The sequence below is a fragment of the Zeus faber genome (genome assembly GCF_960531495.2).
Source record: "Zeus faber genome assembly, chromosome: 9".
Classification (NCBI taxonomy): Eukaryota; Metazoa; Chordata; class Actinopteri; order Zeiformes; family Zeidae; genus Zeus; species Zeus faber.
Genome location: NC_137197.1, coordinates 11,561,002 through 11,575,879, shown reverse-complemented (window position 1 = coordinate 11,575,879; position 14,878 = coordinate 11,561,002). Strand labels below are relative to the sequence as shown.

The 14,878-nt window shown below is 43.2% G+C and overlaps 1 protein-coding gene across 4 annotated transcripts in view; it reads left to right on the top strand.

Annotated features, from left to right (window-relative positions):
- LOC307234703 (galactosylgalactosylxylosylprotein 3-beta-glucuronosyltransferase 1) overlaps nt 1-14,878 on the top strand; it is an 82,911-nt gene that overhangs the window by 54,120 nt on the left and 13,913 nt on the right. For 3 of the 4 annotated variants that reach the window (XM_080006562.1, XM_080006563.1, XM_080006560.1), the window contains 2 exons: nt 12,657-12,835; nt 14,100-14,242. In XM_080006562.1, the coding sequence (XP_079862688.1) occupies nt 14,131-14,242 (112 nt within the window). In that variant the 5' untranslated portion in view covers nt 12,657-12,835; nt 14,100-14,130. Of the gene's footprint in view, nt 1-4,284; nt 4,420-12,656; nt 12,836-14,099; nt 14,243-14,878 lie in introns of all 4 variants that reach the window. The other variant, XM_080006561.1, reaches the window with a different exon arrangement.

Sequence of the window (14,878 nt, the reverse complement as noted above, 5' to 3'; positions counted from 1 at the left end):
GAGTACAGTACATAATAAAATAGCACAGTATAGTATATTTCAGTATAGTACGGTATAGAATACATTAGTACAGTATAGTATATTATGGTATAGTAAGTACAGTAAGTAATTTCATTAAGTAATTAAATAATTTAAGTAATTTCCCCCTGGGATTATTAAAGTATTTCTGATTCTGATTCTGATTCTGATTCAGTATAATGCAGTTTAGTATTGTAAAGTTTATTACAGTATATTACATTATAGTATAGTACAGTTTATAATAGTACAGTATAGTACAGTATAGTACAGTTCTTATAGTACAGTTCAGTATAGTACAGTATAATATAGTATAGTACAGTATGTTCCCGCTCCATGGGCCGGCCGCTACGTGATTGGATCGTGCCCCCTCGTACAAGCTGCAGAGCTGTGGCGTTGGACTTATCTCCCAACAAAACAAATAGAAATAATGTGTGTTTTAGATTAGTGTTTTTTAGGGCTGTACCCGACTCAGAGTTTTGTGAGTCCAATCGGACCTCGCAACTGTCTCCACCTCCGACGGTACAGACGATGCGTGAGCCAGCAATGGGATGCCGGCGATCGGCGCCAGAACAGTGTGTTTTTATTTGACGTCTCCTTAAGGAGCGAAATGTGTGTATGGAAAGAAACCGTGAGTAACGGAACACTATGGAGTGAAACCGTGCGTAACCGGGACACATCCTCCGTGACTCTCTCCCCGATCGCCCCCTCTCCGTGCGTTATGCGCAGAAAATAATCGTAACGAGTCTACGCGTCGTGGCCCGTACTCCGCGCACAGTGTTTTTATTTGTTTTATTTGGAGGAACGGGGCAGGGCTGTTGGGGCGCACAAAGGGCAATGTTCGATTCTCACATAAAAATATATTTATGATTCCCCTTATTTATAATTCCCCATTGAAATATTATCCCTGTGCATTTTGTAAGCTTCTATCTATTTTATCCTGTTATTGTAAAGCACACTGACTGACCCAAAAAAATAAAAAAACACTGCTCGACTTGAAGAATCTCGGTCAACTGACGGGTTTCCGACTGATGGTCGACTCTCAGGGGGCAGCCCTTACACTTTGTATTTACGTTTCCTAATTGAACGAGAAAATAAAAAAGCCCTGTGCGTCCCGTGACGCGGTTATATAAAGTACACGTACATTCTCACACAAGCACCGGTTCATGGCCACCGTAATACATTAGCACCCCACCGTGCGCCAAGATCACACCGTGCACCACATCTCTGCACCTATTTTTTGTTGCCAGCGCTTGGTGCTTTGTGCCTCGGCCCGGGGCGGTGTGTAAAAATCCATACATCAGCCTAAACTGGGGAAAGAAATGCCGATCGATACCGAGCCGGCGAAAAGCGCTCTGGGCAAGGGCTGCAAAACCAACACACCGCCCGGCAGCGGCAGCAGCAGCCGCCGCCGCAGCCGCCTCGGCCTTGGACGGTGAAAGCGCCGTCGTCTCCCACAAAGGGAGCGTGAAGAGTCAACGGGGGCGCATCCTAATTAAGATTCTCTTTGAAAGGCGGCGAGCGCCGCGGCCATTGTGTCAGCGTTCTCCGGCGATGCAGACCCTAATTGTTTGTTTGCGTCGGCAATTGGTATTTTAAGTTATAGAAAGTGCTGAAATGACCGCTTTGCGCAGAGAAGTCATCGGGGGGGTAAATATACTTACATCTTAAATGGCGAGCCATTAATCAGGAACACGCAGAGTTTAGAACTAACGATGTAAATAAAAAGCAAAGTGTGTGTGCGGTTGAGCGGCTGCCATTAATTGTTCAAACTGCAATGCCGCACAGATGACCTTTCCTTCCCTGCGTTCTGTGTTTGTGTCCTGTCCGTCCTGCTAGAAATCATTGCATTAACTTAAAGGTCAAAGGGCGGCTGGGGGCAAACTCGAAAAGCTCCATCCTTCAAACTTGGGCAGCCTCCGCCCCTTCTCCTCCGTGGGGTCACGTTAAACTTGTCCGGTTCATTAGCGGGCGTCTGAGAAAAAGACCATCATGCACGGATTTAGAGTCCAATTCCAGTGATAAATGCTAAGTGAAAGAACAAATGGCTGCCAGAGGCCGGGATTATAATGATTGCCACCCACCCGTGCTGAGGACGCCGCGGCCCCCGTGCCACAAAGCGACCGCCGTCCGATAACGGCGATAATGAAGCGGAGGAAGCCAGCGGCCGTCGGAATTAATAACGTTTCGTGTTTGTTAGCGCGAGCGTGTGGATCATCGAAAGCCACGTCGAAGGGGTTCACGTGAATCGCCGAGCTTATATTGCTTCCTAAACTGCCACGATCTTGAAAACGGCACCTGATGGCGGCGGCTAATCCCCGCTCCCCGGACCCATCCGCAGCCTCCGCTCTTGACTTGGCTCAGCCCCCACTTTCTCCCAGGATTTACAGCTGGACGGCTTTAATTGGAGCCATTTCCACATGTAATGTGGCGTTCCCGAGGGGACTCATTACGGGCACCGGAGCCAACGCACCTCGACCGCCCGCTCTCTCTCTCTCTCTCTCTCTCTCTCTCTCCACACACACACACACACACACACACATCCCATCGACAACACAATACCAGACCACCCTTTCCCCTAAAGCCGTCGGTCATCACCGAGGAAGAAAGAGCTGTCACGCTTGTCTCTGATGTATTAAGAGATACAGGATGGTCAACATTTCGGTAAACGCGGCGGCCGCTGCAAATCAGTTGCACGGCCGCCGCGCTGGACCCGGTGGAGGCGGACGGGGTTCCCGCCTTTTCAAAGGCCGAGCTCCTGGATGGACGATTCCCTTCGCTTTTATCCTCTGAACGCATTATTTTCCACTGTGTTTTCTAATATTTTCGGTAGTTTCTATGGCACAGAGGTGAGGCTCGGCCGGGGCGCCAAACGGAGAAGAAAAGCAAGGAGAAAAGGCGAAGGAAACGGGGGGGAGATCATTTTTCAATTGATTCTGTTTTGATCCATTGTGCCCTGAGAAGCGCATCGTTGCCGTTTGTCGCACAACGTGAGCGCGACGAGTGCCGCGGCGTCACGAAGACTCCCGAGTGAATTTGCTCCTACGGAAGGCGTTTAATTGAAGACCAATTTGGCCTTTGTCCTGTTTTTAAATCCCTTTCCGTGTTAACAGGCGACGAGTGAACTACAGCTTCTGACAATTATTAGCTCACTGTACGTTCCAGGTTCCTCGCGCTTCTTTTGGCAACGGACGGCCCTTTCAACTCCATCCTACTGTAGGATGATAACAAGCTGTGTGCAGGCTCTTAAAATGTCTTACAAGTCATGAAATACAGGTACTGTGTTGTGAAATACAGAGGTCCGTTCCTTGGACCAGGTCGTTAAGCAAATTGGTCAATAAACGAGGATATATATATATATATATATATATATATATATATATATATATATATATATATACAGTATATATACAGTAGTATATAGTATATACAGTTTATATAGTGTATATAGTATATAGTGTATATATAGTATATAAAGTGTATAAAGTATATATAGTGTATATAGTGTATATAGTATATAGAGTGTATATATAGTGTATATAGGATATATAGTATATACAGTGTATATAGTATATATAGTGTATATAGTATATATAGTGTATAAAGTATATATAGTGTATATGGTATATACAGTGTATATAGAATAAATAGTGTATATAGTATATCTAGTGTATAGAGTGTATAAAGTGTATATAGTATATATAGTATATATCGTGTATATAGTGTTTATAGTATATATAGTGTATATAGTGTATAAAGTACATATAGTGTATATAGTGTATATAGTATATATAGTGTATATAGTGTATATAGTATATATAGTGTATATAGTGTATATAGTGTATATAGTGTATATAGTATATATAGTGTATATAGTGTATATAGTGTATATAGTATATATAGTGTATATAGTGTATATAGTATATATAGTGTATATAGTGTATATAGTATATATAGTGTATATAGTGTATATAGTATATATAGTGTTTATAGTATATATAGTGTATATAATGTATACAGCATATAAAGTGTATATAGTGTATATAGTATATATAGTGTATATAGTGTATATAGTGTACAAAGTGTGATGACCGTTAAGATGCTTGACACTGAGACGGTGGTATTGTCCCAACGGTCGTTAAACAGGAAGGTCGTGAAGTGAGGAGTACCTGTACTCAATATTTATGATGTTATAAAACCCTAAACTCACCGCTGAACCCGACACTTACCTTCATACCTCTTCTCACCTGCTGCACCCACCTGCTCTAGATCACTTCACTCTAGATGACCCAGCTGACTTCACGTTTACCCGAAGAGAGAAATCCAAGAAGATCCTTCTCCTTACCCAGCCAGAGTTCTGCGGAAAAAGATAACAGTTCATATCGTTCTATATTTCTACCTACAGTAAGGCCACCTCTCTGTATCGAACATGTACTTACCTTTAGACAAACCTGCAATCATTCAATGAATTAGAGACGACTGGTCCAAAAATCCTCAAATTTGTCTTAAAAAGTATTAAATTGAGCTCTGATACCTGCAGACACGCTGTGGACGTCTCCTTACTGCGTTTGCTATAATACAGTCCTCGTTTGGACACACACACACACACACACACACACACACACACACACACACACACACACACACACACACACACACACACAGACCCCCACACACAGACACATACACACACCCACACACACACACACAGACCCACACATGTACACACACACACACACACACACACACACTGACACACACACAGACCCCCACACACAGACACATACACACACCCACACACACACACAGACCCACACATGTACACACACACACACACACACACACACACACAAACACAGACCCCCACACACACACACACACAAACACACCTCGTTCAGTCCTCGATTAGACTGGCGAACGATTTGTTCCTAGCGAACAAATCTTTTAAACGACTCGGGAGTCTGGAGTCACTTCAGCAAAAGCCAGGCACACCGGCTGAACTGAGCCTGGAATCCAGCCGCCACGTGGCTGTGTCTCGAGGACTTTTTCTGCCGTCGCGCGAAAAGTTGACATCCCTGTTCCAATGACGGTGTTGTTCGTGGGAGACAAGCTCTCAAAGTGACCGCCGCTCTCTCTCTCTCTCTCTCTCTCTCTCTCCCCCTCCGTCCGTGCCAAGTCATCAGACGTTCAGACCAATCGGGGATGTGGCCGTAAGCGTAGCGTCAGCAGAACCTCTAGATGCTGCGTCAACACTGTTCTTCTTCTGTTCTGGGGGCGTGTTGTCTTTGCGCAAGCGAGTGCTTCTGTCGACCAGAGAAAGGAGAATGAAATAACTAGTCAGGGTGCATATTTGCGGAGAAGAAAAATTCAAGAGCACCGATTCCAAAAAGAAAAATGAAAGGGATGAAGGCGAGACGGCAAAAAACGGCTCCTTTGAAGAGGATTCCACGCATGACTCTCTCTGCGTGTGTGTGTGTGTGTGTGTGTGTGTGTGTGTGTGCTTGTGTGCGTGTGGTTGTGTGTGTGTGCGTGCGCACTTGTGTGTGTGTGTGTGTGTGTGTGGGCGCGTGCGTGTGTGTGTGTGTGTGTGTGTGTGTGTCACTCGTTTGACATTTTACGAGGGATCTGGAAATGTCAGCACCGCCAAAGTGACATTCCGGGCGTAGCGTTTGTGCGGCAAAGCAAAATTATTTTCCCGACGAGTTCGACACAGTAAACATCCGAAACAAAATTTGGAGCTTTGGCGGAACGGAGGATCTTTCGTATTTTTTGCTACGCCCCCAACGAATTAACTAGTGCAATGAGCGGTTAACTTAAACGTCCCTGTAAAGTAAATTCCGAGATGTTGTTTCCCATCACATTATACGTGTTAGAAAGCAATCACTCACAACATGTAAAAAGGCCGTGAACTATTTAGTGCTGAATCGTGGAGTTAGCCCGTCAAACTGTTTCTCGCCATTTTTTTGTGTTCCGGATTTTGTGGGCGGGCCTAAATCAGGACTCGATGACGCACCGCGGTCATAACTTGGGATGGCCGCGCCCATGACACTATAAGAGAGTGCGTTCCTCGTGTTACTGCAGCCTACACTGGTTTGCTTCGTCCGGCAAATGCATCATCCCTGGATGCCAGAATGTACATAACAGATCAGACTCCACAGACAGACAGACAGACAGACAGACAGACAGATTTGGCTCCCACGAATCACCTGGTAAAAAGATAGATAGATAGATAGATAGATAGATAGATAGATAGATAGATAGATAGATAGATAGATAGATAGATAGATAGATAGATAGATAGATAGATAGATAGATAGATAGATAGATAGATAGATAGATAGATAGATAGATAGATAGACAGATAGATAGATAGACAGATAGATAGACAGATAGATAGATAGATAGATAGATAGATAGATAGATAGATAGATAGATAGATAGATAGATAGATAGATAGATAGATAGATAGATAGATAGATAGATAGATAGATAGATAGATTCAAAGATGTATTTGTCACATTCATATTGCCCTGTACATACAACAATGCTTTCTTGGAAGGCTTGGAGACTGTGCTGGGCATCGTACAAGTAGAAAAAAAGATAACACAACAAGATAAGAATAAAAAAATGAGAATGAAAAAAATAGTAAAGTAAATTAAAAAAACGTTATATATATACAGAAATACAAAAAAAAAAAAAAGATGCCGGATCCACAGAAACGATATGTATAAATGTATATAAATGTATATAAATGTATGTATGTATGTATAATTATTTACACTGTGCAATATTTTTGTGCAATGTTTGAGAACTGAGAGTAATAATAATAAATATCAAGGAATATAAATGTGTACAAACTATTGCAGCAGTGAGTTGGACACAGTATTTCTGAGGCGGGTCCTGGTTTGTGACAGAGCTCCGTGTTATTATGGTCTGGGGGAAGAAGCTCTTTCTGAGTCCCTCTGTTCTGGTCTCGTGGCTGCGGAGGCGCCTGCCCGACCGCAGCCACCGGAACGGTCCATGGTTGGGATGGTGGGGATCCTTAATAATCCTCTTAGCCCTGGTCCTGCACCACCCGCTGTATAAGTCCTGTAGGGGCCGGTCCTTCCCGGTGGTACGTTCAGCCAAGCGTGCAGCACCACCTTCTCTGCAGGGCTTTTCTGGTCCTGAGAGGAACAGTTCCCCTACCAGGCGGTGGCATGCTCTCGGTGGCACCGGGGTAAAGGTTTTTCTGGATCTGTGGAGAGATTCTGAACTCCCTCAGTTTGTTAGAAAGGCCAGGAAACCAGACTACACAGCTCACCTTGCTAAGGGGAAGAGGATGTTTTGGGGATTTTGTCAATGTGTAAATGAGAAAAGAATGTGCGGTGTACAAACACTGCGGCTGGTAAATACCACATTTTGTTCTTCCGACCACATAACGCTGTTCATGGATTTTTTTTTTTATTCTACCCTCATGCCCCGGCATCTGTTCGTATTTTTGTATTTTTCACACGCGTCTCTGAGCCCCACCGTAGATAACTGCGATTTAGCCTCCCAGTTCAAGTTATCTGTGAACTTTGTGTGTAACTTCACTCTAATACATACAAACAAGGTTTTTTGATCTGATTTAGGGAGGGAGGGTGTCTTAGCTCTGCGCAGAACCGTATTACTCCTCTGGAATGGAGATCTTGGAGGCAGTTCCTCACAATTTGGGAGTCACAGCAACCAGGGGATCTGACCACCGTTGGGGCCACCTTAGCCTGCGCTGGTTGATCCGACCCGATCTGTAACTCCCGTGGGAACGTGCTCCCTTCGTTCTCGGTTACCCCGTTACAGCCTCTCCCATCTGGACTCGGAAGGGTTCGGACCATACTTCCCTTATTGCCGCCCTGTCATTAAAAATTCAATGGTTAAGAGTACGCCCCCCCCCCCCAAACTAACAACCGTCCGTATTGTATTGTATTGCAAGAAAGACTCGTCTCCTGTTATTTAGACCAATTATTTCTCAGCTCAGACTAAATCCACACTGTAACGGCCTCTGCCTTCCTTGAATCGAATCCCAGGGGTTTAATTTGCGATGATCAGATTTATAATTATATATTTTATCCTCCACAGCGGCATATAATTGGGGGGGGGGGGTGGTTTGGCAGGGAACCATTTCAATGGAGGGGTCCATCCCCGGATCTGGCCCTCATTAAGACGACTCTGAAGAACCCGGCACTGCCAGCTCGCTATATCTACGGTGTGTGGCTGTGTGAGGGAAAAGGCGTGGTGCAGAGTGTCATTCCTGCACACTGGATAATTGTCTCGGAGATCCAGGGGTCGGCCATCACCGCTCTTTAGCCCAACGCTGAGGGGTTATAAGCCTCTGCACGGCGCAAGACGTGTCTCACGCTGGTGGAGAACTGATCGATAGGTAGATAGATAGATAGAACAATAAACAAGACAGAAAATGTTAAATAGGCAATAAAACTAAAGGTGAACAATAAACAATGGAAAATAAGCCTGACAATAATAACCCAGAAAAATAACCCCAAAAAATAATCCATGAATATTACTCATTTGGAAATACAATAAACCTAATGATAAACCACTAATATAAACTTAAAAAAGTATAAATAAAACACAATGAATGCATTCAAATGTAAAAATAAACAACAAAGATTCTGCTACATAAAATGAACCTATGAAAATAACAATAGAAAAGAAAACTATAAATAAACAATAAAATGACAGTTTACAATAATCCTAATTATCGTTCCCTTCTCTCCTCTGAGTCTTTCTCGGATGCAAAATCTTGCGGCATTTCCCTCTTAAATAGATGAAATTATATACAGGTATATACATATACCTGTATATATACATATACAGGTATCACCTCGCTCGCCCCCTTTTGCTCTCCGAGGTTTGGCTTTTGACTGGGTAACGATGAGGAGTCACGGTGTCCTGATCCAACATGGCGCCACGGGGAGCCGCTGACCCTGCGCTTCCTTCAGGGAAGTGTAAATGTATCAGTGGGAGCAGGAGGGGAGGCTGGGGGGAGGCTGAGAGGGGGAGGCTGAGGGGAGGCCGGGGGGAGGCTGAGGGGGGGAGGCTGAGGGGAGGCTGGGGGGGGGGGGGGGGGCTGAGGGGAGGCTGAGAGGGGGAGGCTGGGGGGAGGCTGAGAGGGGGAGGCTGAGGGGAGGCTGGGGGGGGGGAGGCTGAGGGGAGGCTGAGGGGGGAGGCTGAGGGGAGGCTGAGAAGGGGAGGCTGAGGGGGGGAGGTTGAGGGGAGGCTGAGAAGGGGAGGCTGAGGCGGGGCTGGGGGGAGGCGCTCTCACCCTCTCACGGTTACCAGTGGGAAGGGAAGGAACCTGCTCCCAGGTCAGGCCTCCTAAATCTTTCATCGTCGCCATGGCAGCATGGATGGATGGATGGGTGGATGGATGGATGGATGGATACAGTCGATGGATGGATGGGTGGATGGATGGATGGATGGGTGGATGGATGGATGGATGGATACAGTCGATGGATGGATGGGTGGATGGATGGATGGATGGATACAGTCGATGGATGGATGGGTGGATGGATGGATGGATGGGTGGATGGATGGATGGATGGATGGATACAGTCGATGGATGGATGGGTGGATGGATGGATGGATGGGTGGATGGATGGATGGATGGATGGATACAGTCGATGGATGGATGGGTGGATGGATGGATGGATGGGTGGATGGATGGATGGATGGATGGATACAGTCGATGGATGGATGGGTGGATGGATGGATGGATGGGTGGATGGATGGATGGATGGATGGATACAGTCGATGGATGGATGGGTGGATGGATGGATGGATGGGTGGATGGATGGATGGATGGATGGATGGATGGATGGATGGATGGATGGATACAGTCGATGGATGGATGGAGTCCAGCGCTCGGAGCTTATGCCTTATTCAAGTTTTCTCTAAATATGAAAGAAACAGTGACTCTTAAACAAAGTGTTTTTTTTACACGGGGGAGGAGGAGGGGAGGGGATTCAGGCTTCTCAAGTCTACAACTGTGTGACTGTTCGACGTACATACCTTATAAGTATCTTAGTACCTTATATGTACCTAATCAGTAACTTATAAGTACATTATCTACATACACCTTACATGTATCTTAGTACCTTTTATGTACCTTAAGTACATAGAAGTACCTTATATGTACCTTATAAGCATCTTAGTATCTTATACAGGATATACCTTATACATATCTTAGCACCTTATATGTATCTTATAAGTAACATATACAGTATGCATCTAATAAGTTTCTTATAAGTACATATGTACAGTACCTTATAAGTTCCTTATATGCACCTTACAGTATAAGTACCTTATATCTATCTTATACCGTAAGTACCTTATATGCACCTTATCTTAGTACCTTATATGCACCTTATACAGTAAGTTCCTAATATGGACCTTGTAATTATCTTAGTACCGTAAGTACCTTATACGAACCTATAGGTACCTTATATGTACCTTGTAACTTAAAAAGTGCATATAAGGTACTTATAAATACGTATTAATAATACGTACAACTTACAAGTATCTTATATTCTTTTATGCACCTCATAAATACATATATGTACCTAATAAGTACCTTTTAAATTCTTATCAAATGAGTAAATATCTGCAATCTACAAAACGCATGTAATTATCTAGCACTGGCATATTGCTGATTTTCGTGCTTATAATAATAATAATAATAATAATAATAATAATAATAATGAATTAAAGCTAGCAATTGAGCACTGTTTTTGTCATAAAATATAAGCCTTAAGCTGCTATTGGTATGGGAATCTCACCAAGCCCAAATGAAACCATGCTTGACGGTTGTACTGGATTGTACACCTGCAGGAAATAGGCGCTCAGTAAACTAGTCCCAAAAAGGAATGTTTTTTAGTAAATACATAAAATAAATTAATCTCTAAATGAATACTGAGATATAAAAACAACCATAATACATTTATAAATAATAATAATAATAATAATAATAATAATAATAATAATAATAATAGTAATAATAATAATAATCATCATCATCATAATAGTCATAATAATAATAATAATAATAATAATAATGATAATAATACAGTAAAATATAATATAAATAATATACTAATTTGGGATGCACAGCCCTTCTGGCTACTAAGATAGAAACATTTCTTTCAACCTAGACGACTGATCTCGACAGGAAAGCGATTTTCCGTCATACTTGCCTCGTCGTTTATTAACGTTGCCTCGTTAAACAGAACAACACATTTTTACCGAGGTGATTTGGTATTAATGAGCAGCAGGTGGTTTCTGCTTGAACGGTGTCACGGTTCAGCGTCACGCTATCACGGGAGCGAAAAGTCGACATTCTGGCCTCATCACGGGGTTCACGTCTACGCACACACAAACACACACACACACACACACACACACAAGCATGCACGCACGCATGCACACACACACCCACGCGCACACACATGCACGCACGCACGCATGCACACACACACACACACACACACCCACACACGCCCACACACACGCACGGGCCATCTGGGTACCACTGACTGGCTAGGAATATATTGTTTTAATACATGTGTTGGCTTCAAAAGTTGTGTTTTCAAACATTTTTATCCCATAAAGTACAATAAACTCAAAACAAATGAAAAATCTATGAAATAAACCTAACAATAAACATGAGAAGTGCCACGCCTGCTCAATAGTAGGAAAAAAAATATTGTTATTTGTGCGTCGCTAGACTGCAATGCCTCTCCCTGGAATAAAGTAAAATAAAAAAAATATCTCCTGATGGATCCTTTATTTTATAGCACGTCGGGAAAATTGGACGCTGACTGGAAGTAATTTGGAGGGTGTAATTATTGAATTATAAACGGAGACAGGAGATCATAACGAAGCCAATAAAGCACGTAATCAATATATAATAACAGTAACCTTTCCCCATAAACAGGAACACCCTGCGTGGGTTGAATGCTGATGTAGGTATCGGGCGGAGGGATCTATGGTAAAGCATGAGCCTCTTAGCTGCTGTACACAGTGCTGTGTTTTAAGCAGAATAAACCATCCTGGAGCATACCAAGTTGGAGAAAGAGAGGGGGATGGATGAAACAACAATTAATCAGAATTAGTTTATTCCGCCATGTTCCCTTTTCATACGGAGAATTTGATGTGGTGAGGATTGGTGTTTGTTTGGTTTTTTTTTTTCACAGCAAAAAAGCACTCTAAAAAATATATAAATATTATAATAAATACAAAAATAAAATTAATATAAATGAACATAAAAATAAATAACAATAAAAGTTAAAATATAATAAATAATAATAAATGATAAATTGCGAAATATACACAATTGGCCCAAAAAATATAGAACAGAAATATACAAAAATGTACAGAATAAACAAAATGTGATTCTATGCACAGGATACATTATTGGTATAGATATTTAGGGTATGAATGGAAAATTAGCACTAAGTACTAACTAAGTTATTCCAGTGTCTGGAATAGAGTGAGGGAGAGAGAACGATAAAGATGAAGGGACTGGAAAACAGGGAGACAAGCACCACATACAATGGATTAAAAAATAATTACGTACTGACCAAAACGTACCCATTTTCATTTCCCAGGTCCCGGTCTGTCTGGGTGAGAAGGACAAGAAACTGTAGGAAAGTGGAAATATAGAAATGACATGGAGCAGCCCGCCCCTTCACCTCCACCTTCCCTGCTCATCCTGCAGTTTGCCCCACCGGTTTGGCCCCACCAGCAACCCCACACCGATGGTGTCATGATCCAGTTCTGACTGTGGGTAAGGAAAGATCTAGAGGCTTATGGAATCTTTTTGCACTCGGGTAGTATGTAAAATGATTATCTCAATATATATTATTATAACAATATATAATAATATCATTCTAATGATATATATAATATAGAATAATAAATTGGAAATGGAAAAAAAAGAGACTTATCCATTTAATATTTGTCCCCCGTCTGTTGTGTTTATGTAAAAAAAAGTACGATTGTTTTTTTTTTCTTACTAAAAATATGTATTGAATTATTTTATCAGCCCGTGGCTGATTTCCATATTCCATATTCAGTTGGAAGATGAAGATAGAGCCCCGTTTAAATAAGGCTCGGTAGCCGGGCGTGTCATATCTTCCTCAGAGGGAGGAAAAAAAGAAAAAAGGAAATGACGGCGTTAAAACACCTCATGACCCATTTCTTTATCGGCATTCATGAGGCTGAGAGTTGCAGACACATTCAAACCTGGAAATCAGGCCATTTACGCAGAGCAAAAAAAAAAAAAAAAAAACCATCCACGCTTAATTGGGGTGTGCGATTATTGTTCAAACTAAAACTACCTGCCGCCGCGCTGCAGCCAGCGCCGGGCGTTAACTGGAGAGGACCCATGTTTCGCAACACGACTTGTTCCTTCATGTGTGAAGTCGGGACGCGTACACACCTGATCTGCCGCCTTCGTGTTGTGTTCACACTTATTTAACAAGGCAGGAGCCTTCAGAACACCTTTTCTTTAAGGGGTAGGGAGATAGCTCCTCAGATAGGGTAGCGAGCGCTGTCGTGCTTTTAGGCGCTTACACAATTAGGAGAGGCTGGCCTGTGATGATGCATGGTCACATTTTGCTCCCAAAGCAAATTCTGCCGAAAAAATCCCGCTGCCGAAGAAGCAATAATAGCAATTATCAACTTCCTTACTGTGTCAAGAAAGTCCAGTAATACAGCATTCACATTTTTAACATGTGCAGTATGTACTTTAGTTATAGGTAGTGACGTAAAGTTTGCCTCTTTTTGGAGATTCGGCTCTTTACGAGAGATGAGATTCGTAAAATATTCCCACTCTTGATTAGTTTTATTCTAATCTTTCCCGACTGTTGCGTGATCACAAGGCGTCGTTCATCCTAGCAAAAAAAAAAAGGTCGGAAAAAATTCAAGCTGGCGCCAATTAAATCAAACCACGCAGCCGTTGCCAAGCTCACGCTCACGAGATGAACCTCACGAGCCGTCAGAGTTGCGTCTCACTGATCCATCCCTTTTTCTCCTCCCCCGCGCAACAGGTAATGCCGAGCCACATAACCAATCCTGGAGATGCCGAAGAGAAGAGATATTCTGGCCATCGTGTTGATCGTGTTACCCTGGACGCTGCTCATCACCGTTTGGCACCAAAGCGCCATCGCTCCGCTCCTCGCCATCCGCAAGGGTACGCCGGGGCGCCGCGCGCAAGGTCCTTACGGGGAGGGGGCCCTCGAACCCTCGCAACCCCACTCCCGGGGCTCAAACGCCGGCTGATTTATTTAGAGGCACTTTGCTAACGATGACCACCGGCCCCTCCCAACAGAGGCTGATCTGCTTTATTATGGGAATGAGTATAATACAAGCATGTAGTCATTTATGCATACCGGACTTTTTTTTCCTCCTTAATATACATTTTAATTACGCCTTCACTTAAGCTGCAGATATGTATGAAATCAATGGCTATGTTAGGGCAATACAAGAAATACATGTACTGTACATGAAATGTGTTATTTTTGTCCCAGAAAGAAAAATCCACTGCGCCTGGTGTACACGAATGTCAGAGTGTACGACGTATATGTGGGCTTTTCTGTCAGAAAAAGCAATAAGACTAGAATAAATCTCAGCGTCCTGCAGCCTCTGACCCCTGAAGCCGTACCCCTGCTCCTCCACCGTTCTGTCTCCCAACACGGGAAACCGAACGCTCCCGGCCTCCTAGTATAGTACTCCTATAGCTGATAAATTCATGCAGCTTGGCCTGCTATCCACAGCTTTGAAGGAAGCTTGATCACAATCAGCGTTAATTATTGAGCTATATTTTACT